This window comes from Rutidosis leptorrhynchoides, chromosome 4, assembly GCF_046630445.1.
Source record: "Rutidosis leptorrhynchoides isolate AG116_Rl617_1_P2 chromosome 4, CSIRO_AGI_Rlap_v1, whole genome shotgun sequence".
Classification (NCBI taxonomy): Eukaryota; Viridiplantae; Streptophyta; class Magnoliopsida; order Asterales; family Asteraceae; genus Rutidosis; species Rutidosis leptorrhynchoides.
The window spans coordinates 548859919-548886241 of NC_092336.1; the positions used below are offsets into that span (position 1 = coordinate 548859919).

Below are 26323 nucleotides of genomic sequence, written 5' to 3' on the forward strand. Positions count from 1 at the left end.
CGATCGGACACGATGGGCGGGGTATTTATATGTACGAATAATCGTTCATTTAACCGGACACGGGAATGGATTAATAGCCACTAGAATAATTAAAACAGGGGTGAAATTACATTCAAGGGTAATTGGTGTAATTGTTAACAAAGTAGTAAAACCTTGGTTTACACGCAGTCGATAACCTGGTGTATTCATTAAACAAAGTATTAAAACCTTGTTACAATTCGAATCCTCAATTAGTTGGAATATTTAACTTCGGGTATAATAATAATTTGACGAGGACACTCGCACTTTATATTTATGACTGATGGACTGTTATGGACAAAAACCAGACGGACAGATTAAATAATCCAGGACAAAGGACAATTAACCCATGGGCATAAAACTAAAATCAACACGTCAAACATCATGATTACGGAAGTTTAAATAAGCATAATTCTTTTATTTCATATTTAATTTCTTTTATTTCATATTTAATTGCACTTTTAATTTTCGCACTTTAATTTCTGTCATTTTAATTATCGTCATTTACTTTACTCTTTAAATTAAGTTTTTAGTTATTTTTAATATTTTGCATTAGCTTTTAATTGTGACTTTAAAATATAAAATCGACAAACCGGTCATTAAACGGTAAAACCCCCCTTTTTATATTTATATTTATATATTGTTATATAAAAATAAGTGTTTCATAAGCCCGTCTCCCTGTGGAACGAACCGGACTTACTAAAAACTATACTACTCCGCGACTAGGTACACTGCCTATTGTGTTGTAGCAAGGTTTTGGTATATCCCATTTGTAAATAAATAATTAAAACTTGTGTAATTTGTAACGTATTTCATAGTAAAATATAGTACTATCACGTACCCCCACGCTACGACATCAGGTACCAAGAGAAAGAAGAAAATGAAGTTGTGGTTAACACTAAAAACATGTCTATGAAAGAAAGGATGATAGTCGAAGGTTTATGCCCGTGTTTTTATGGGTCTTGGGAATGTTGCATGAATCCGAACGTAAAACATTCGAGTCCCCTACCCACTATGCAACTTGCTACCGATCATTATTCACCGTTGATTCTGTTTCCAAATGTGACAGAATCCAGTCTAGCTCCACAATTTGTAACTTCACAATCTATTTTGCAAGACGAACTGGTTGTTGAAAAATGTACTCGTTTAGATCCACTTTCTGAGCTTTTGTAGGATTTCCCCGAGTTACATTCTTACTCTTCTAGTTATATAGATGATATTGTGTTAAAGGAGGAAGACGGTTTGCTACTCGTTCTCGTGGCTAATGGTTATGAACCTACAACTGAAGAATTAAAGGAATTGAAGCTGGAAATTGAGCCCCGCTCAATAGTTGAGATTCACAGCGGGTCCATGCTTATTTCAGAGGATGTCAATTTGGGGAAGAAAATCTTTAAAGACCCATTTGACCAAGATCCACCAATAAGAATAAAAGTTTTACAGAAAGTTGCACATGGAGAGGAGTCGTATGTTAACCCTCGGGTTAGGTCATCCTTTTTCGGGAAACTGAAAAAGGATTTATCACATATAATATACACCACCCGAGGTGTAAATGATTGGCTCACTATTTTGATTCGTGGAACTTTTTTCACCGACATCACGTCTCGTCCGATAAAGTGTGGGGGAGTTTAACCCCACTAGGCATTAAATTCTGGGGTCGAGTCGAGTGCATGAAAATTGCACGAGGTTTTTAAAGGTTTTAGTGACACTAGCATTAAAATTCAGCAAGGTACCTATCAAATTAGAATTTGTGTGATGAAGATCAAAGAATGAAGGATGCACCATCGCTCACCTATACTCACGATCTCCGGTTTTTGAACCTAGGTTTTTCGAACTCCTTTTTCTCACTATTGTCCTCTCGAATTTAAATTTTACTAAGTAATGAAGGCATTACTTAATCTTAAGTGTGGGGGGATGGTATAAATTCTCGTGGGTATTCAAACGGTATGCAACTTGGCTTATTTTCGCATTTTAATGGGAAATTTTAAAATTTTTGAAAGAAAAGACTTAACGAAAAAGCCAAGTGTGGGGGATTTTACCAATCTTTTCGAATTACTATCAGCAAATTTTGCAAGTAAAGTGTTTTAAGGTACTTTTAGCTTGAAAATAAAACGAATAAAATGTCACTAAACTTAAAGGATGCATATAGTTCATCCATGAAGGAAGTAAAGTCTTCCAAATTTTTGCCTTACTTGATATAGCAAACTTCCTAAACTATATCATTTCAGACCAATATCATATCACGATATAAAGGTACAGTGGGAAGGGAAAGTCTTGAACTTTCAAACCCGAAAATAAACTTGGTAGGGTAAATCCAAGTCGCTATCCAGTGCAAGACCGATTACGGTGTATATGCTGGAGCAGGATCTGTCCCGCGCGATAGCTTAGTCTTCGCAGTTTTAACCCTTGATTTAAATGTACAAATTGTCATGAAAGAATGATATTTATATCGCGTCAGGGGGCGACCGGTTAAGAGTTCCATGATACTACAATCATGGGGGCGGATAGCTTGCTAATCGCCGACTGAGACTTAGGTTTTCAGTTACCCTCAACCGGAATTTGAGGTTAAAACCCGGAAAACATGTCTAGTGTAAAAACTAGCATGACATTTTAAAAAATCAGAAAACGTTTTCACTAGATCCAATTTTTCCTAAAGATCCAAAATTTTTCGGAGCTTACAACAAAGTTCTTTTCTCCCGATCATTCCAAATGTGTGTGTGTGTTTCATATAGCGTGAGTTTGGTGTTTCAAAAAAAAAAATGTGTGTGTTTCGTCTACTTCATGTGATTAGTGTAAACTTGTGTACTATATTGTGTGAGTGTGATTCCAATAAATGTGTGCTCCAATAAATGTGTGTGTTTCATATTTTTGTTTTGTATTCGAGTGTTTAAAACAAGACTTGCTTGAGGACAAGCAAGAGATAAGTGTGGGGGATTTTGATATTGCTCAAAATAGACATATCATTAGTCGCAATATCAAGTCATTTTCATTGTTTTACATTTTTATTTGTATTATTTCCTTGTATATTTCATTGTATTGTAATTAAGCATAGAATCATTGTATACTTGAAGAAATGTTGAAGATAATGAATGAAACAACTCAAAGATCAAAATCAGAACAAGAAACTAAGAAACAAAAACGTGCACCCTGGGTGTGCACTCCGCGCACGCACCGCGCACGCCACCGCGCACGACCAATTTTGATCAGAAAGTTGCTTAAACATAACATAAATGCGCACCGCGCAAAATTAAAGTGTGCACTCCGCGCACTACAGTGCGCACCGCGCACATCCTCCGCGCATGATCCCCTTTTTTGTCTGTAAAGTAGATCTGAGACATGTAATCGAGCTGTAAAGTAAAAGGTGGTAGGTGGCTAGTGCACCCCGCGCACCTACTTTTGTGCGCGCCGCGCACGCTGGCTTTTCCAGCTATATTCTTCCTTTTTAAGCTCCTTTCCAGCTTCATTCTTCAGACACCATTACACAGTCATTTTTAGAGGCAGAGGTTACGATTCAAGGTGATCCTTGGAGTAATCCAGGATCACCTAATCCATCATTTCAATCCGGATTCAAGAATCATCAGGATCATCATCCAAGATTCATATCAAAGGTCGATTCTTGTTATCACAATGAATTCTATCTTTATTTCCAGTTTGTTATTGTCTTTAAATATGATTGTTAGCTAGTTCTTTTTATGCTTGTCTAGATTAATAACCGAGATGTTGATTGTTACTTTGGTTGATTGATTGTTCTTATGTATGATAGTTTGATGTTTGAATACAAGAATCATTCTTGTTAAGTTTAATCTTTTCGATTCAATTAGTTAGTATACTTGTTCAACTAAGAAACACCATCTTGTTGATTTAGTATATTGATTTGCACCTAGTGACAAGTGTTTGCCCGTCTTTTACCAAAAGGGGTAAGTTGCGTCCAAACGATTAATCTATATAGGAATGTAAGAACGACTCTTGTAGATACTTTCGGATAGCTAATTTGATATGTGTAGTTGTCTAGGTAAACGATCAATTCCCTAGAATCTGTTATACATATTTTCACTACTCAATTCCATATAGCTAATAGGTGTTAGAAATTTGCCTTATCTAGTGACGTTTATAGGGATCCTATTACTACACTTAATTGATTACTTGGGTTGGGTGAATTGAGCATTTAACTGGACCAAGGGAATGAAGTAAGCTAAACCATTAGTTGACATAGGAGTGGATCATGATCAACACATCATTGGCATGATCATCATTCAAGTCTTTAGACTAGTTGAATTAATTGATTACAAATAGGAGGTCTTAGATGACAAGAACATCACTTGCGTCGTGTAATCCCGTTTGAGTGTTTGTGCAAGACTACTCTTGGTAAACCGATTAATTAGTTCTCGTGCATAGTCAATCAATCTGGTCTTAATCCTAAAACAACAATCAACAATCGAGGGTAAAAAGTCTAGACGAGCATATTTGTTTAATTTGATATAAAAACTATCTTTCATCTTCATAAACCTAAAATACCAAAAATATTGTCTTTAAACTTATTCCTTTATTGATTTGCCCATCGTTAAAGGGCAACCCAATATCTTGTACTTGTTTGATTTCATTTATTTTAGCTTAATCACAAATTAGTTTATACAATCTTAATTTGCACATATAACTGTCCTTGGAACGATACACGGATTTTACCATTATCTATACTACTACACGATCGGGTACACTGCCCGTTAGTGTGTGTAATCTTTAAAACCGGTATTTTCCATACAACAATTCATATACCACTTTTCGCACATCAATGAAGCATATTGACGAATACTTTAAAGTATGAGTTGAGGGAGGAAGAATAAAAGGTGAGCTGTGGAAATAAAGAAAGGAAGGGAGTAGATTTATAGCGAAAAATCTGACAGAGCAATCGTGACAGGTTATCGCATTTAATCAAAGAAGATCCTAATTTCCTTAATTACCGAAGAATCAAATCTTATTTCAAAGATTTTCTCTAAATCCCTTGAACTCCGAAAATCAATCCTACCTACATCAAAATATATGATGAATCTACATTTATTCATTTCACTCTTTTTTGATAACTTCACTCGTACTCTTCACGAAATCGAATTGTTTTATCTATATTACTCAATGATAAAACTCTAATTTTCAGCTCGTATGCGTCATGAAAACATACTAATTATCAGCCATGACCATCCCAATCAAATTTCGGGACGAAATTTCTTTAACGGGTAGGTACTGTGACAACCCGAAAATTTTCGACCAAATTTAAACTTGATCTTTATATGTTTCCGACACGATAAGCAAAGTCTGTAAAGATGAATCTCAAAATTTTTGAACTACTTTCATATATTCAATTACCCTTCGTTTGTTCTCAAAGATTCGCGAACAATTATATGTAAATAGATACATATATATACGATAACTTGAAAATGTAACAATGTATTAATTGTTTGATACCGTACATTAAACTTATTGGTTTATATATCTATTTGAATATATATGATAAGTTGGAATATTAATTGTATGAATAACTTGCGTTGTGTATTTTACAACGTGTTTATAAATATTGAAAATATATATTAACTTGGTTATAAAATGTTTGATAATACTATTATATTAGTAAATAACAGGACAATGATTTATAGAAGTAAATGACCAAAACACTCAAATGTATAAGTTATATTTCAAGTGGTATAGTTTATGGATAATTTAAGTCTATATTTTGACAAAGGTACGAGTCACGAAACGTAAAGTGCAAGATTTTAAAGCGTACGAAGTAACGTTCGAGAAACCGGAATCGGGACATAAGTCGAGCATAAACGTACAAGTTAATGGAGCTAATTTTACAAGTCACCTATACACGAGAATATAATATAATATTTATATAATTAATATAAATTATATATATTATATATTAATATAAAAATATGTCGACGAACTAGAAGTTAAACAAATTTGAGCTGGCACTGAGACTCATGCGATCGCATGGCCTTTTGCCTTGATCCCCATGCGATCGCATGGGGGCGGCTGGACAAATTGTCTATAAAGCTCATTCGTTCTCTGGCCAAAATTCATTCTTCCATTATCTCGATCTCTCCATATATATTCATAATTATTATTATTATTATTATTATTATTATTATTATTATTATTATTATTATTATTATTATTATTATTAATATTATTAATATTATTATTATTATTAATCCTAATATTATTATTATTAGTATTAGTATTATTATTAGTATTAGTATACATAAAATACTACGATGAGGTCATGAGCGTGTCACTTTCAAAATGGGTTTTCGAGCGGGATAGAGCTAAGAAAATTATGGGTTATAGCTATGGAGGTTATGAGTAATGTTCGTGGCTATTGTTCGCAAGTCAAACCTAGTGTTTATCATCTCTGTTGCGTCTACGTACTTTCCTGCAATATTGAATCACAATATTGATACGTGAGCATTCATATCTTATCTTTTATATATTAATAGTGTATCCATGTCTAGTGCTCGAGTATATATGTTTATGCATACTTGTATGCTTTAATTTCGTCGTAAGATAGTCTATGATGAATCATGAATTTAATACTTATACTACTGATAAAGGTATATGATATGCATGTTATTGGAAAGCTGGCGAAAAATCAATAACTTTTCATTTAGAAATCGCGTAATTTCGATGAACGAATTAAAAGATATTATCAACTGAATTATGATTGACGTTAATTGAAATTGTTTTTGAATCTGCAAACAACTTGTTTATAAGATTGATAAATTAGAGTTTTTAAATATTACCAGCCGAGTAAATGGATCCTTATATAAGGCACGTCTCGTTTTGTTGAACAATTGTCAAAATTGACTTTTTGAAATGACTTTTGATAACTTTTGTATGTCAATCTCGATCATTAGGATTGTGATACACTATGACCTGACCTAGATTGTTAGACATTTACTGACCAACATATGTTCTCTAGGTTGAGATCTACGGTTATTTGGTATTCCGAGTTTCGGTCACATTTCGGTGAACGACTTTATGTGCTACTAAGGTGAGTTTATAGATCCCTTTTTAATTACTTTTGCAATTTATGTTTTGAGCTGAGAATACATGCACTTTATTTTAAACTCAATGGATACAAGTACATACTAAATTCTACTCCGAGTTTGAACCAAAAATCCCTTAACTTTGGTAACTAGTAACTGCCGGTTATAAGAACTGGTGGGCGCGAATAGTTGTATATGGATCCATAGGGCTTGACATCCCCGTCTGTTCCAGGTATAGAAACCCTAGCCTGAACTATAAAACAGACGCATGCTATTTGAGTTAGTACACGTTGGTTTGCGTGTATTGTACATGTTGGTTGCATGTATGTTAAAACAGGGGTACTTATTATAACGTTAAAGTTTAGTTACCAGGGTGCTCAATCTTGTAGAATATTTTGATAAACGTTTCTGGATGAAACAACTGAAATCTTGTGATCCACCTTTATATACAGATTATGCGAAACATTAAAACTATGAACTCACCAACCTTTGTGTTGATACTTTCAAGCATGTTTATTCTCAGATTCCTAGAAGTCTTCTGCTGTTTGCTTATATGTTATACAAGCTATGTGCGTGGAGTCATACATGCTTTATTCGAGAAAACGTTGCATTCACAAAATCATCACCAGGTATCATATTTTGACTGCATTGTCAACGGAAGTATTATTGTAAACCATTATTTATGGTGATTGTCTATATGTAGAAATCATCAGATGTCGAAAACCTTGGATTTAAATATTCATTTATGGTGTGCCTTTTCAAAAGAATGCAATGTTTGTAAAACGTATCATATAGAGGTCAAATACCTCGCAATGAAATCGATGAATGATGTATTCGTCCATATGAATTTGGACGGGTCATCACAATTACCATAGTTTCATCTGATCTTTTTACCTTACCACAATTTTTGTAAGATAATGTGTTCTTTTAACTTACACCTTACAGGATCCTAAATTACTAGCGGCATTGGTTGAAAGTCAGAAACGGCAGGCTCCTTATGCTGGTGCATTCCTTGTAAAAGATGACCCAGGATCCGAGGCCACCAGCTCAGATACAGAGAAAAATATATATGAGCTCAAGGGAAAAGATTTATTAAACCGTCTCCATGAAGTTGGTACATTGGCCCGGTACTTGTGATGCCAATATTGTTAATTAGTTACGGTAAACTTGTATATATTATGTATTATCTAAGTTTTTGATATTTATAGATTACAAGTATTCAAGGAGATCAGGTTGTTCTTGTCGGTCATAAGCGGCTTCAGATAACTGAGATGGTGAGTGGATAATTTCTTTATATATATGTACATATATATGTCAGTTGATTACATCTAAGCACTCGATTTGAAGATAAATTTACTTCGTTTTAATTATCGTTTTTGTTAAACTGTAACTATTGCAACTTAAACAGGTCAGTGAAGATCCCCTTACGGTTCAAGTGGATCATCTTAAGGTATCATCTACTCGTATCCTAAAATTTTCGGAGATTCAATAAGTAGGAAAAGTGATGGAAGCAGTTTTCATCGATATCATATATCATACTCTCACACCGTAGTGGTTATATTTTTGTATAATTCTCTCTGTATTTCAGGATTCATTATACAACAAGGATGATGATGTGATTGAGGCAACTTCTTTTGAGGTCGTTACAACCCTTACAGACGTTCTGAAGACAAGTTCTCTTTGGAGGGATCATGTTCAAACTTACAATCAGGTTTAGCATTTGATATAAGTACACTAATATAAATTTTGAAAATGGGTTGTATTTTCCACATTGCTAGGATAATTTAAAACGTTGCTCATGCTGACAAGCAATGACTAGCGTAATTTGAAGTAACTAGATGAGAACCAAATGCTCTATGTTATTTTGTACCCTTCCGTAATTCATCACTTGATATTACCATTGACTCTGTGTATAAAGTAGGCTCATCATTAATACATAAAATTTCCAGAAATCTATGTTTAGTCTAAGTTACAAAAATTTCAAACAAAAAGTAACAAATTTTGGGCCTTCCACAATCTGAAGTAAAAATATTAGAGACGAGGTTTCTTTTTTCAGTTGGTCGTTATGGTTAGAGAATTAATTCCATAACGAAAATAAGAAGTATGCATGTATTGAAAACCTAGCTTATAAATAGCCATGAGCTAACCTTTTTACAATTTGGGTTAATTTGTTTATATTTTTACAGCATATTGGTGATTTCACTTATCCAAGATTAGCAGACTTTGGTACTGCAATATCTGGTTCAAACAAACTACAATGTCAGCAAGTGCTTGAAGAGCTAGATGTAAGTAACATTTATTAAACTATTAAAGTTCTCTAGTTACGGACATATTAAAATGGCTCTTTGTTTTTTTTCCCTTCACGTGTTTACATAATTGTCAATGTAGGTGTGTACAAACGGTTGAAACTAAGTTTGGAGATGTTGAAGAAAGAAATGGAGATACATAAGATTCAGGCAAGTTCTGATGATGACTTCGTATTACATATTATTTCAAAAAAATATAGTTCTCGATATCATCTTAATGTTGTTCTTGGTTTTGTTTACGAACCCATAGCAAAAGCTATTGAGGAGAAAATAAGCACTGAACAACGCCGTTACTTGTTAAATGAGCAATACAAGGCTATCAAAAAGGTGGTTTCTATAACAAATTTCTAGTTTCCATTCCTCTCTGTTGCTGCAAATTAATGATGCATGTCATCTTGATGCAGGAATTAGGACTTGAAATAGATGACAAAACGGCACTCACTGGTAACTTTCATGTTTACTTTTATATGATGTGGATGCATGTAACTCTCAACCTTTGTTACATAGTCTCGATTTCTCTGTTGTGTTCTTAGACAGTAAGTTGGTTTGTGGCAGATAAATTTCGGGATAAAATTGATCTAAACAAAGAGAATATCCCATCTCATATTCTGCAAGTTGTCGAAGAAGAACTGAGGAAGCTACAACTTTTGGAAGCCAGTTCAAGTGAATTCAATGTTACGCTTAACTATCTTGATTGGTTGACTGCCTTACCCTTGGGTAACTATAGGTATGTTGGTTATTAATATCTTTATTAGCCTATCAGTAAGTGGTGTAGTGTTTTAAACAAAATTGATTTATTCGTTTTCCATTAACCTTTAAAAGCATAAATCAAATTTGAATGTATGCTCCATGAAGGGCTTAGTGTCTAAAGTCACCTTGGTATTCAGTTTTTAATATTTTTATACAGCTCATTGGCTTCGTATATATACACATGTTGGTTTTGTAAGCATTAAACCTTTTTAACGAACTTCAGTGACGAGAACTTTGACGTTCTACGGGCTAAAGAAATTCTTGATGAGGATCATTATGGCTTGACGGATGTTAAAGAAAGGATACTCGAATTTATTGCTGTAGGAAAACTCGCAGGAACTGCACAAGTCGTGGTTGATGATAAAAACCTCACAAATTATGTTGGAAAACCTGTTTTTCTTGTTGATCGTATGTATGACCAGACACCAATAGGAGTTGCCATGGGTCTGGCTTGGACCACAATGGGCGGGTCCACTATATATATAGAGACCACGTGTATTAAAGAGAAAGGATCCCTTCAGTTAACCGGTCAACTTGGCTACGTGATGAAAGAAAAGCGCCCAGATTGCTCATACTGTTTCTAGAAGAATATTGGCTACAAAAGACCACAAGAATACGTTCTTTTCAAATTCCAACCTTCATCTACATGTCCCTGCAGGTGCCACACCTAAGGATGGTCCTAGCGCTGGTTGCACTATGATAACTTCTTTGTTGTCCCTTGCAATGAACAAACAGGTCAAGAAGGACCTGGCCATGACTGGGAAAGTAACTCTCACAGGTCGGGTCCTTCAAATTGGTGGGGTATGTATTCTTCAACCTAGTCTTAATATTTGGAATTATAATTATTTGTTCAAGTGTATCGATAAAAATAGACATTTGAATGGACGCATGGTTTAATGTGTTTGATGAATGTCAAATAACTTTCTAAGTTTTAACTTTTGGACCAAGAACCTCACCATGAGTCAACATCTTTGTTTCATGATGACAGTGGACATGAAAGTAACTTCAGAAAAATAGTAATAATAGTTAACTTCAATATGCCAAACTTCTTTAAAAGAAAACATTTTAATCTTCAGTTTCATGTAGGCTGACATTTTAGCAAAACTGTTATATTGTTTTAAATTAATCGCCCGTGCATTTACATTTTTTTTATAAAAGGCTTTTGGTTTGCCAACTTGTGGATTTGTATTATATTAAGTGTATCTTATATCTTATGGCAAAATGACCAGTACCCGATGGGGAAACCCGAAACCTGTTATAATTGGGCCGGGTCTGACCCGAGTCCGCCGGGTCATGAGCCGGGTATGGGGGTGGTTACAAAAAAATTTCCGGGTTTGGGTTCGGGTAGGGTTTTGAATACAAACCCGTTTACCCGACCCGTATACCCGACCCGCATACCCGTATACCCAGCCCGAGGAATTTTAATAATAATTTTTATGTAAAATTTTAATATTAGTATTATATTGTTAATGTATGAAACATTTCTCCGATTTGTTTTGAAAACAAGTATAATTTTATTCAATATACTTATATACAACAAGTTTTTGAGATGTGATATTTTATATACTTTGTGTAGTTGAGTATTTTAGAAACTTTTCAATCAATTTTTTGTATGTGATATTTTATACTAATACTTTAAACATGAAGTAGTTAAATTATTTTTCGATATTTTGATTTGATAACTTATTGAAAAATAGATACAGAATGACTAATCGGGTATACCCGTTTATCCGTGGGGAAACCCGAAACCCGATAGTATGTAGGTAAATGGGGACCCGACGGGTTTCGGGTCGGGTTTGGGGCGGGGTTTCTTAATCGGGTTCGGGACCGGGATTAACTAAACCCGGCCCAAACCCGACCCGATGCCATCCCTACTTATGCTGATCTTGAACTTCTTGTTATGTCGTTGTACAAAATATAGGTGAAGGAAAAGACCATAGCTGCAAGACGAAGTGGCGTGAAAACTATAATATTTCCGTTGGCTAATAAAAGAAACTTCGATGAGCTGCCACCTAATCTGAAATAAGGTCTTGATGTCCGCTTTGTAGATGACTACGATCAAATATTTGATTTGCCTTTTGAAACTGAAATTCAAAAAGGCCACTGTAAATCATTTTGGTACCGAAATCCAATTTCTTGCATGCTGAAGAAATTTTGGAGTGACCCTCGGTGTTGAAATTTTACACCCGTAACATTACGAAATCTCATCAAGAGAAGATCGTACAGATGACTATTTTTCGGGTTCACTTGAATTTTTTAGTGTTACATTAGTACATACACACTTGTAACATGCATAATTTCATTCAATGAGGATGTTAAATAATGTATTACCATGAGTTTAGATGCATTCTTTCTACTTCAATTCAAAGACATGATTTTTATGGATACACTGAATGTCAGGTCTCTTGTACAATGGACCCATGTGAGCAGAGGTGGGAGGTGGCAAGATGAACGAATTGGGTAATGAGGTCAAAATGGGTCATGTTGAAACACACCATTCTTAAGTACGGGTTCACTAGATCTTTGAGCACCTTTTGTTCGTTCTCTCCCATGTTCTTAATTATGTATATACAAAAAGTATCATGAAGTCACTTGTGCAGCATACAGGTTGCAGCCTGCAACGAGCCATCGTAGAGGGCACACATCCAGGTTGTAGCCTTCAACGAGCCATCGTAGGACTGAATGTTGAAGATTTCAAAGACTTTGCATGATGTAGCTCTATACAATTACTGTTTCTTCCCCCATTACCCAACCCTCCTTACCCGGCCATCTTACCACCTCTACATATAATATAGGTCTTATATATAGAACCAACAAGCGAAAAATCAGCATAGCTCTAATTAAGTACATCAAACTCGTATATTCTAGATGGTTGTCACTACATAACAATGAAGGTAGGTTTACATAACATCAAAACAATAACCAAAAGATTGTATTAATTAGTGACGCTTGCCTTGGGTTCCAGTATTTGATGACCAGAAGAACATCAATCAGTCAGCTGTTACTTCTTCTGCAGATTCATTCAAATTCAACGTCTCCACCAATTTCCTTTTCTTTGATGCAGAGTCCACATTATCGTTTTCATTTTGAACTTCTTTTTCTTTTCCTTTGCCTTGTACGACCATTTTCTCTTTTCCTTTTTCTGCTTGCAATTCACCGTTGGAAGGGAACAACGGTGGTTCTCTACCACTTAACCGACAAAACACTTTTTCAACTGTTTCATTTATTTCTCTTCCTAATCCATTACCATCTAGAATCAACTCCCAAACTGATTTAGATGCCTTTTCAAGTACAGGGGTTCTGCATTATGTAACAAACAAAGTAGAATATTTTATATGATAGAATTTATTATACTGCTATTGTGTCAATTGAGGAAACTTCAAATACAAAATTTAGCAAAAGAAACATAAAGGGGTTGTATAATCATACTTGACACCCCAAATGCATATAGAAAAATATTAACTTTTTCAGCAGAACTGTTTGTGTAGGTCAAACACACACATGTTGAACTGTAATAGTATTACACGCTAGACTTGTTACCCAACCCGTCATTTTTCCAGCTCTACGGTGCGAACACTACATCAGGTCTACTGGGAAACGTTGTAAAGCTGGTCTAAACATGAACTAATAATTTTGATGTGCAGACAATTAGATCGGGCATATTAATATAACGACGAATACACTTACTCAAGTTCATGACGAAGAGCATCAAAGAGTTCCCTTTTAGTTTGTTTCTCTGCCCCTGGTGTGTTGAGAACCTTACTCTGCTCTACCATTTTAATAGTCGTACTCTTTAAATCTTCCTATACAAAAAAAAAGCCAATATTTAGATCTATATACAGATGTACAAGTTCATAAATAGATACAAGAAAAAGAACCTCTCATCATGAAGATACATTAAACAAGTATATTTCAGATTATATTTCTAGTAAAACAGATACACAAAGACTACCTGTAGTATTTATTCCTGCATACGAATATCATACGCTTTTTCGTTCTTAATAAAACTAATAAAAATAACCTATTAGAGACACTCTATTAGCTTAGCCACTACAGTGCCCACTTATGTGAGTTCCCTGAACAATGTGGCACTATAACAAAGTGAGGGGCGGATCATAGTGAGGGCGGGGAGGGGTGAGCGCCCCCTTAAAATTTCAGTACTTAACGTATATATAATAGTAATAATTTCAAATAAATTTGATAAATAAAATGATTTTGCCCCCCTAAAATTATCTAACTTATATACTTTATATTTATAAATTTTGGCCCCTCCAAAACAAATGTTCATGTTCCGCAGAACGATACCGCATTAAAGAAAAAAAAAAAGCTCAAGTCTCGTTCTTAATCAATTGCAGACTAGTACTAAATTATCATATGCCATCTAAATTGTAAAAGCTACACAGTTGAATAAAATCCCTAAAAAAGAACAAGTACAATCAATAATGTTTCAAATTGTTGTTGGAGACGATAAATTAGTAGTACAAAATAGATACGCGCATATTAATTTAATAATACGATGAATACAGTTGTATATAAAAAGGAAGAGAAGATACATTGGCTTTGAGCTGATTGATGATTTTTAATCGCAAGGCGTCAATTGTGCCGTCGTTCATTAACGATTCAAGTACATCTTCTGGTGTTATTACTACAGGTGATGATGATTCCATTATAAACTAACAAAAAAAACTAGGGTTTCAGCGAAGGTGAAGACGATGAATGCGAAGATGATTAAATACTGTATTTGAAAGTGCAGTGATATGAAATTGGTGCTACAAATTGAATTTTGCTGAAAGATGAATTTGTATTTGTGATTGATTCTTGATCAGCCGAATGGATTAATGAACTCGATACAAAATAACTTGCAAGTGTAGTTTACACATTTTTATAGGGTCCTTAATCAAAATTTGCAGGTGTATTTTATTATATATATATATATATATATATATATATATATATATATATATATATATATATATATATATATATATATATATATAATAAATAATAAATAAATGCAATAATAAAATAATAATGGTTTTAAGATTATCTTTTTTATTTTCAAAAAAAGCACACTAAGAACTTTATAAAATAAACACGGCGCTTCATCAAATAAGTGAAGTCTCAAAAAAAATATAATCAAGAGACAATTGAGCTCAAAACGAGAACAAAATCTAACAAAGCTCCCAACAAAAACAAAAAGTGCAAATAAATAAGAGGCAACAAAATAGATGCTGAAAATACAACCGACAAAGTAAAGAGAGTGATCAATCAAACGATATATATGAAAGATTAACAATCATCTTCATCGCATCAAACTACCTAAGAGAGTAAAATCTCAAGCGTTTTTAATGAATTATGAGAAACTCTTCATCTCGACAGCTTCAACCCGACGCTTTCTTCTTGATTTCTTAGCTTTGGTTCACTTCTTGGCCACAACGTCGGTGCTAATGGGAACATCATCGACTTGTACGGACTCGGCCACTATATTGGACATTACCGCTCCGAAAGCGGCATAATGAGATTTTGGCAAAGGGCGACCATCAACCGAAGCCAAAACTGGAGGAACCTTATTCGGAGAATCACAAGGTTTGGCAAAATTGGACGCGACAGTCTTGATATCAATCAGCAACGTCGTTGACACAATTATTGTAGTGACCCGGAAATTTTCGACTAAATTTAAACTTTAATCTTTATATGTTTCCGACACGATAAGCAAAGTTTGATAGGTTGAGTCTCAAAGATTTTGAACTATTTTTTTTTTATGAATGCAATTACTCTTCGACCATTCCCGACGATTCACGAACTATTGATTTCAAATTAATATGTATAGATATATAAATATAAATATATATATATATATATATATATATATATATATATATATATATATATATATATAATCATTAGAAATAATAACAAATAAGTAAAATAATATGCAAGATAATAAGTCCGTTAAAATGAATATATATATAAATATGATATTATTTAATCGATGATTTTATATATAATGTAATATATTAAAACATGTAAAAATTAAATATAGGTATATGATAGACATTACATAATAAATAATTAAAGTATAATATAAATAAATTAAAGGTAACTGTGAATTAAAAATATAACTGTTAGGATAAATATTATTATTATTAATTTCATTAATATCAACAGTAGTAATAATAGTAAATATTGCATATTAAAATCTTTTTAATTTAATATAATGATTATCAAAATAAATACTTAAAATATAAATGTTACTATAAGAAAGATTTAAAATTTATATTTAGTTGTATTTTACAAATATTATTAGCTAATATGATTAATACATGTACCATTTATCGATTACTGGTAATATTATTATTATTAGTAATATAATTATTATTGGTATTATAATTATTATTATTTTAATGATATGTTTTATAACCATTTCTATTTAACATTATTATTAATATTATTCTTAATTTTAGTAGTAGTCTTATTGTTATTAATATTATTATTATTATTATTGCTATAAATATTATTATTAGTATGTTACTAAATAATTATATGTATTTGATTTTTTTTAACAAAATATTAATTATAAATCAGTAATAATCTAGATGGGACCAAAATATTAGATATGAGAAATCAATTCGTACAAAGTTTGGTAACTTTCAGCTCCTGCTTTTCAATTTTTTTGGCTTGTTCTGATTGTAGTGGTCGACTACTGATATGATATAACCTATCTTCAATAATCAAACGCAAACAGAATGGTATTCTTTTTATTTTTTTATTTTTTTTTCTCTCTTCACGACCCTGTATTTACATTTTTTTTGCAAAGATTAAAAAGTGAATCAGTTTACAAAATCTATTAATGTAGATGTGTTAGGAATCGAATACATAAACTTTCTCTAAAATCTTAGCCTTCGATTCTTTCAAACAAATTTTAATTTCGAAGTCAAAGTTTTGTGGAATAAAAAGTCAACAAGTGTTCTTCGATAAAATTCGAGATATCTGTTGCAGATAAGGTTAAATTGTTGATTGATAAAGATTCTAGGTGTTATTTGAAACTAACTCTGTGTTGTAACAATTGTCCAAAACAAGCTCGAAATGAAAATCATCATATTTTTTTCTTCCCTTGTGCGTTGAACAGCAAGCTGCTGCTTCCTTTTTTTTAATTTTTTTTTATTTGTTAATCTATTTAATCTTGAATAAATATTTAAGTGCTGAATATTCAGTTCTAAAAACAAAAATTGATTTGGTTAGGATGTTTGATTTTGTTCTGGTTGATCTAGTGTTTGAAGAAGGAGAAGGAATAACAATTAAATAATACGGGTTAAATGGGTATGGAAGTGATTTTGAAACAGAAAGACACGAATAGCTGGATGGTTAAGAGGAATGTCGGGTTTCGGGAGGTCGCGGGTTCGAGCCCCATCATGGGCATTTTTTTTAAGAAAGGCTTTCAAAAGGGTATAAACTTTTATATTATTATCATTTTAATTATAGTTGTTATCATTATTATTAGTGTTATTGTTATTATTATTAGTATTACTTATTAGTTATTAGGATTATTATTATTATTATTAACCTAAGTATTATTATGTAAATATTAGAGTTATTATTGTTATTTTTAACATGTATACTATTATAAATATTATCATTTTTAGTATTGTGATTACGATTATTAGTTTTGTATTTATTATTATCGTTATCGTTATTATTATTATGATAATGATAATTACTCCTAATACTTAAAAATATCATTAATTTAATCAAATAAAGAGTATTATCAAATTCGTTAACAGTAGTATAAGTATCATAATTACTATTAGGAATATTGTTAATCTTATTATTATTATTGATATTATTAGTATTACAAATATTATTATTACAAATATTATAATTATCTTTATAAGTATTAGAAACATTAATTATCATTAAAATTGTTATAAGTAAGAATATTATAAATCTTGTCATTTTAGTGTTATTATTAATATGACTATGATTAATTTAATATTAGTATCACTTTTGTAATTATTAGTATTATTAATCTTATAATTAGATAAAAATATCAATATTAACAATATCATTATTAATATTAAAATTATCATTTTTAATAAAGTTATCATTTGTATCATTATTATTTTTAGTAAGACATTAATATCAAAACCATCTTTTTTTTTAAACAAATAAATATTTTGAATATAAAACATACTTATTACATATACCACACTTATATTAATAAACCATATAACTATATATAAAATATATTAACTTTACATATATAAAAACTTATATACAACAAATAGGGTATTTTTCATATATAGACATTGATGTGGTAGCGTGGGGGTACGTGATAGTACTATATTTTACTACGAAATACGTTACAAATTACACAAGTTTTAATTATTTATTTACAAATGGGATATACCTAAACCTTGCTACAACACTATAAGCAGTGTACCTAATCGTACAGTAGTGTAGTTTTTAGTAAGTCCGGTTCGTTCCACAGGGAGCGGGCTTATTGCACACTATATTTTTAAACAATTATATTTGTACAAAATATATTATATTAATAATATATAAAAGGGGGTTTTTACCGTTTAATGACCGGTTTGTCGATTTTAAAACTTTAGTCGCAGTTAAAACCGAATGTAAAATAAATATAACTTAATTTAAAACGTAAAATAACGATAATGAAATTTTGATAAATAAAAGTGCGATAATTAAAAAGTACGATAATTAAAAGTGCAATTAAATACAATAACAATAAATAAAAGTGCAATAATTAGAAGTGCAATTAAATATGAAAATAAAGGAATTATGCTTATTTAAACTTCCATAATCATGATGTTTGACGTGTTGATTTTAGTTTTATGCCCATGGGTTAATTGTCTTTTGTCCTGGATTATTTAATATGTCCATACAGATTTGTCCATAATAGTCCATCGGTCATAAATATAAAGAGCGAAAGCCTTCGTCAAATTATTCTTATTCCCGAAGTCAAATATTCCAACTAATTGGGGATTCGAATTGTAAAAAGGTTTTAATACTTTGTTTAATGAATACACCAGGTTATCGATTGCGTGTAAACCAAGGTTTTACTACTTTGTTAACAATTACACCAATTACCCTTGAATGTAATTCACCCCTGTTTCAACAAGTCTATTAACTATTAATCCAGTTCTGTGTCCGGTAAAATGAATAATTATTGGTATTTATAGATATCCCGCCCACCGTACCCAGTCAAGCGTATGTGGTTATATATAAACACGTCAAATTATAAGTTTGTATATTAAATTAACAAGGTATTGTTTAGTTAATATAAAACCCATTAATAGCCCATAGTCTAATTTCCACAAGTGTCGTTCTTTTATCCAAACCCCAATTATGGTACAAAGCCCAATTACCCAATTTTAATATTTTTAGCCTAACATCATGATTACTTCGGTATTAAATAAGCATAATAATAACTTAAGTACGAGACATTAATTTAAAAAGGAGAACATAACTTACATTGAGTATTTATCGCGTAGTGTTACACGGACAGAATTTCGACTTCAAAAACCCGTAAAATAACCTTTACATAACCCGAACTAATCTAATATAAAACTACCCTATACTATATATATATATATATATATATATATATATATATATATATATATATATATATATATATATATATATATATATATATTATTTATTACAGAGTATTATTATTATTATTATTTTTATATTTTTACTCGGCAGAATGCATGGCCTTTTATAGGCGTTTTGATTTCTGACAGCTCCGCGAGTCGTGGAGTTTTAAGCCTGCAAACTCCGTGAGTCGTGGAGTTTGAAAATCCAGCTCACATAATTTTGGAACCTTGCTTGTCGACATAATTTATATATAAAAATAAAATATAAATAATTAATATAATTATTTATATATTATATTATATTCTTGTGCATAGTAGACTTGTAATTTTTAGTCCGTTGCGTCGGGCGTTGATAGTTGACTTATGTCCCGATTCCGGATTTTCGAACGTCCTTGCGTACTATTTTATATCGTGTACTTTGCGTTTTGTAACTTGTACTCTTGTCATTTTTAGACGTTTCTCATCAATAAATTGAACCTTTTGAATTGTATCTTGTACATTTGAGCTTTTTGGACGTTTGTGTCTTCAAATCTTCGTTTTCGCCTTTTGTCTTCGCACTTATTTAATATAAACGATTACAACTTACAATAGGAAAATTACAACTAAATAATTTACATATTGGGAGGATATTGCTACTAAATATATGTTCATTTGGAGCACTATCAAATATCCCCACACTTGAACGTTGCTTGTCCTCAAGCAATACAGAACTTGAAATTAAATAACACGAATCACTTCTTTATTCTTCACACTTTATACATCAGTGATTTTGATACGGCGGTATAAACAATGATAGTAACGATGTGGTTTACAGTCCCACATGACTATGAAAATGTAGATCCTTAAGGAAACATTTGATCTTTTTGAAAATTTAATCTAGCTTTTACCCTAGATAAGTTTTCCGGAATAACCCTTCACCGGTGTTGCAAAATATTTTTGTGGGTTTTGTGGGTTTCAGATTTGAAAATTTTAGCTCAAAACTTATGGTTTTGTGTCACCCACTTGCTAACCTTGTATTAGGAAAGCAACACGTCCAGTTTACTTGTCCTGTATATTACCTTTCGGTAAACTACCGTCCGGTTGTAAAGGAAAACGATGAACAAGCAACTGTTAAGGCAATGTCCCGTGACTTGCTTTTGATTATGGTCTATAACGTGTCGGACGCAATTACTATCCTTTGTAGGAGCAATAGTAAAGCTCATCCTTATAATTTTCCGGTCTGGCACAAGGTCCTGTCTTTGACCATGCTATGCAACCACCGTTCTTACGGTTGACACCCGATTTGGTTCAGGTGACCTAATGAATTCCAGGTGAATTCCTAGGATTTTACGTTCAATGGTAATGAACGCATTGAAAATAGGTTTTCAGAAAACAAATCGGTTTGTAATTTTGATCAAAATATTTTCTCGTTCAAGCTCGAGTTTAGATATCATTGAATTCCATGAGTTTGTAATTCTCAATCTTTAAGGTCAATCTCAAGGATTGAGTAATATCAGGCTTAAAAGCTGATTTTTAATCTTTAAGGAGATTATCCTTTCTGGGGATCTGATTCATTAGTCTTATCAAGCTAATTTGCACGGTGTCCCCTCATTGTACGAGATAAATACTTCTCATGGTTAGGATAAATCTAACCACTTGGCGACCCTGTTTGATGCTGAGGTCCGTGGATTTCCTGCTGATTTTAGTGATGACTTTTCTAGATTTTTCGTCAACCTACAGCTGGTCTGGACAACAACTTCTTGACCTAAATCAAGAAGCGCGTGTCTTTTTCGGAAGACTTTACTTCCTTTTAATGATGGAATTGATTCATTGTGTAGATCCATCTTTTCTTTTCTTTCATCGGGTAAAATAGTTAATTTGAATTGTATTCTTCATAATCATTCCATTCAGGTTCCGTGGGTGCGTAATTTTCCATAGGAACGTAATAATAACATTCCCATGTTGAGTGATAATCTCCACAGATTTCACAACCAGTTATTGTTTCGTCATTCGTGATCCAAGATTGACCGAACGAATTGTCATCAACATCTGTTTGAGAGTATTGATTTAATTGATTTTGGATATCAAAAAGAGTTTCCATAGCCTTGTTTTCAAAATTTTCCATTTTATTGCGATGGCCAAATTTTAGCTACAATGTGGTGCATTTACTAATTATCCTATTAGTTATAAAAATAGAAAAACTTATATAAGTTGTCCAATTAATAGACTTTTCTGCTTTTGCCCACGTTTCGAATAGCCAAAAGATGCAGCAGGGAGCTAGAACCCTTTAAATCGGAAGCTCACAACTCAGCCACTAACAAATCCAACTATTACTACGAAGCAGAAAATTGTCAACGTCCATTTTAACCACTTAAATAATTTTTCTTTCCGTTTGAGATATTAGATAAGAAATAGAGAAAATTTCTAAGTCCTAAAAACTAAAGCGTCGAGAAATAAGAAAGAAAAAGAATGCGCGTCGAAAAACGTCGAAAAATAAAAATAAGAAAGTAGCGAGTCGTGACTTAAAAGGCACTAAAATTTTAAAATCATCGCAAAATTCTAAAGCACCTAGATCTTAGTCTAAAGAAATAGCACTTAAGGGATTTAACGGCAAAGCCTAAAAATCTAAAAATAAAAATAAGCTACGTCAAAATACTAGAACTTAAAACTAGCTACGAACAATAAAGATACAAATATTACACTAAAAAAATACAAAATATAAAAATAAACTTAAAGTTGTAAAAAGTACAATTTTTATATTTTTATTTTATAAAAGTATTAATTTTTATATATAATAAAACTAATTAAAAGTAATTATTACAAATTTAATTAAAACTAAAAATTAAATATTAAATTAATTAAACCTAATTAGGGTTTTAAAATAATAATAATTAATATTATTCCGTAATAAATGCGAAGTAGGGTTCCTGGGTGCGCCTGTCAGGGTGGCTCCGCGAGTCGTGGAGTTTTAAGCCTGCAAACTCCGCGAGTCGTGGAGTTTGAAAAACGTGTTTTTTTTAAAATTTTATATTGTTTTTCTAAAAATATATATAAATATATTTATACAAAAATAAATTAAAAATATAGCGTTTCGCCGAGTCCCCGGCAGCGGCGCCAAAAACTTGATGTGGTAGCGTGGGGGTACGTGATAGTACTATATTTTACTACGAAATACGTTACAAATTACACAAGTTTTAATTATTTATTTACAATTGGGATATACCTAAACCTTGCTACAACACTATAGGCAGTGTACCTAATCGTACAGTAGTGTAGTTTTTAGTAAGTCCGGTTCGTTCCACAGGGAGCGGGCTTATTGCACACTATATTTTTAAACAATTATATTTGTACAAAATATATTATATTAATAATATATAAAAGGGGGTTTTTACCGTTTAATGACCGGTTTGTCGATTTTAAAACTTTAGTCGCAGTTAAAACCGAATGTAAAATAAATATAACTTAATTTAAAACGTAAAATAACGATAATGAAATTTCGATAAATAAAAGTGCGATAATTAAAAAGTACGATAATTAAAAGTGCAATTAAATACAATAACAATAAATAAAAGTGCAATAATTAGAAGTGCAATTAAATATGAAAATAAAGGAATTATGCTTATTTAAACTTCCATAATCATGATGTTTGACGTGTTGATTTTAGTTTTATGCCCATGGGTTAATTGTCTTTTGTCCTGGATTATTTAATATGTCCATATGGATTTGTCCATAATAGTCCATCAGTCATAAATATAAAGAGCGAAAGCCTTCGTCAAATTATTCTTATTCCCGAAGTCAAATATTCCAACTAATTGGGGATTCGAATTGTAACAAGGTTTTAATACTTTGTTTAATGAATACACCAGGTTATTGATTGCGTGTAAACCAAGGTTTTACTACTTTGTTAACAATTACACCAATTACCCTTGAATGTAATTCACCCCTGTTTCAACAAGTCTATTAACTATTAATCCAGTTCTGTGTCCGGTAAAATGAATAATTATTGGTATTTATAGATATCCCGCCCACCGTACCCAGTCAAGCGTATGTGGTTATATATAAACACGTCAAATTATAAGTTTGTATATTAAATTAACAAGGTATTGTTTAGTTAATATAAAACCCATTAATAGCCCATAGTCTAATTTCCACAAGTGTCGTTCTTTTATCCAAACCCCAATTATGGTACAAAGCCCAATTACCCAATTTTAATATTTTTAGCCCAACATCATGATTACTTCGATATTAAATAAGCATAATAATAACTTAAGTACGAGACATTAATTTAAAAAGGAGAACATAACTTACATTGAGTATTTATCGCGTAGTGTTACACGGACAGAATTTCGACTTCAAAAAAGCGTAAAATAACCTTTACATAACCCGAACTAATCTAATATAAAACTACCCTATACTATATATATATATATATATATATATATATATATATATATATATATATATATATATATTATATATTTATTTATTATTTATTACAGAGTATTATTATTATTTTTTTTATATTTTTACTCGGCAGAATGCATGGCCTTTTATAGGCGTTTTGATTTCTGACAGCTCCGCGAGTCGTGGAGTTTTAAGACTGCAAACTCCGCGAGTCGTGGAGTTTGAAAATCCAGCTCACATAATTTTGGAACCTTGCTTGTCGACATAATTTATATATAAATATAAAATATAAATAATTAATATAATTATTTATATATTATATTATATTCTTATGCATAGTAGACTTGTAATTTTTAGTCCGTTGCGTCGGGCGTTGATAGTTGACTCATGTCCCGATTCCGGATTTTCGAACGTCCTTGCGTACTATTTTATATCGTGTACTTTGCGTTTTGTAACTTGTACTCTTGTCATTTTTAGACGTTTCTCATCAATAAATTGAACCTTTTGAATTGTATCTTGTACATTTGAGCTTTTTGGACGTTTGTGTCTTCAAATCTTCGTTTTCGCCTTTTGTCTTCGCACTTATTTAATATAAACGATTACAACTTACAATAGGAAAATTACAACTAAATAATTTACATATTGGGAGGATATTGCTACTAAATATATGTTCATTTGGAGCACTATCAGACATATTAATATAACTATATAAATAATAATCATTTTCAAATATATATACAAACTAAATATATAATATATATAAGGTTATAAGATATAAAATTGTTCGATTACGTGTATATATTTTAATATATATACGAATGATATAGGTTCGTGAATCCGAGGCCAACCCTGCATTGTTCAATATTGTGATGACCCGAAAATTTCTGACCAAATTTAAACTTAATCTTTGTATGATTAACATTTTCGACACGATAAGCAAAGTCTATAAAACTGAATCTCAAAATTTTTGAACTACTTTTATATATTTAAATACCCTTCGGTTATTTTCGACGATTCGAGAACAATTATATGTAAATAGATACATATATACTATAACATGAAAAGGTAACAATGTATTAATTGTTTGATACCGTACATTAAACTTATTGGTTTAAATATCTATTTGAATGCATATGATAAGTTGAAATATTTATTATTAAAATTTATTTATAAATAACTTCCAATGTGTATTTAAAAACTGATTTATGTATATTAAAAAGATATATACATATATATAATAAACGATAGTAACATTCGTTTATTGATTCAATTGATATTTAGATAAGTTAACTAAAGCGTTTAAGATGAACCAGTTAAACACTAATTTGCTACAGTGTTTTCAAATTGCCACATTACTCAAAATGCTACAGTGTTTTCGAAAATCACTATTTGCTACAGTGAAATTGACTTTGCTACAGTGAATTGCTACAGTGAATTGCTACAGTGAATTGACTTTGCTACAGTAACTTTGCTACAGTAAAACACTATTTTAAAAATGTATTTTAGCAAATAGCGAGACGATGATTTATAGAAGTAAATGACCAAAATACTCGAAAGTTTAAGATATACTTTGAGTGGTATAGTTTAGGAATAATTTAAGGCTATATTTTAACAAAGGTACGAGTCACGAAATGTAAAATGCAAGTTTTCTCAGCGTACGAAAGGACATTCGAGAAACCGGAACCGGGACCCGAGTCAAGAAGAAACGCCCGACGCAACGGACCAAAAATATCTAGTCTACTATGCACAAGAATAAAATATAATATATAAATAATTATATTAATTATTTATATATTTATATTTATTTTATATTATGTCGACAAGCTAGGAGCCAAAACAATGTGAGCTGTCCCTGGTCCTCATGCGAGTCGCATGGCCAGAAGGCCATTTCCATGCGAGTCGCATGACTCCAAATTTCAGGCCAAGTGCTATAAATTCTCGAGTTTTGGCCAGATAAATCACACACACATATATATTATTTTTACTCCGTATTTATTTATTTTATTATTATTATTATTATTATTAATAATAAGATTATTATTAATCTTATTATTTTTATTATTAGTGTTATTAATTTTGCGATACAAAAATAATAATGTACATAAAATATTACGACGGAGTGCTGTCCAAGTAATTTTTCAAAACGAGTTTCCGAGAAAGCTAGAGCTAAGGAAAATATGGGTTATTGCCAAGGAGGTTATGGGTAATA

The 26323-nt window shown here is 31.7% G+C and overlaps 1 protein-coding gene, 1 long non-coding RNA gene and 1 pseudogene across 2 annotated transcripts; 2 read left to right on the forward strand and 1 right to left on the reverse strand.

Annotated features, from left to right (window-relative positions):
• The first annotated feature begins 8164 nt into the window (after nucleotides 1-8164).
• On the forward strand, nucleotides 8165-12312 carry LOC139842686 (lon protease homolog 1, mitochondrial-like; annotated as a pseudogene).
• LOC139845190 (uncharacterized) lies at nucleotides 9441-9904 on the forward strand. The gene is made up of 3 exons (XR_011758228.1): nucleotides 9441-9511; nucleotides 9612-9688; nucleotides 9773-9904. It is a non-coding gene; the product is annotated as an uncharacterized lncRNA (long non-coding RNA).
• Nucleotides 12313-12951: 639 nt separating the features above from the next.
• LOC139845191 (uncharacterized) lies at nucleotides 12952-14797 on the reverse strand. The gene is made up of 3 exons (XM_071835434.1): nucleotides 14665-14797; nucleotides 13799-13914; nucleotides 12952-13411 (listed from the first exon to the last, which is right to left on the reverse strand). Exons 1-3 carry the CDS (start codon nucleotides 14776-14778, stop codon nucleotides 13102-13104), a joined length of 540 nt encoding a protein of 179 aa, XP_071691535.1. The 5' UTR covers nucleotides 14779-14797; the 3' UTR covers nucleotides 12952-13101.
• Nucleotides 14798-26323: the final 11526 nt, after the last annotated feature.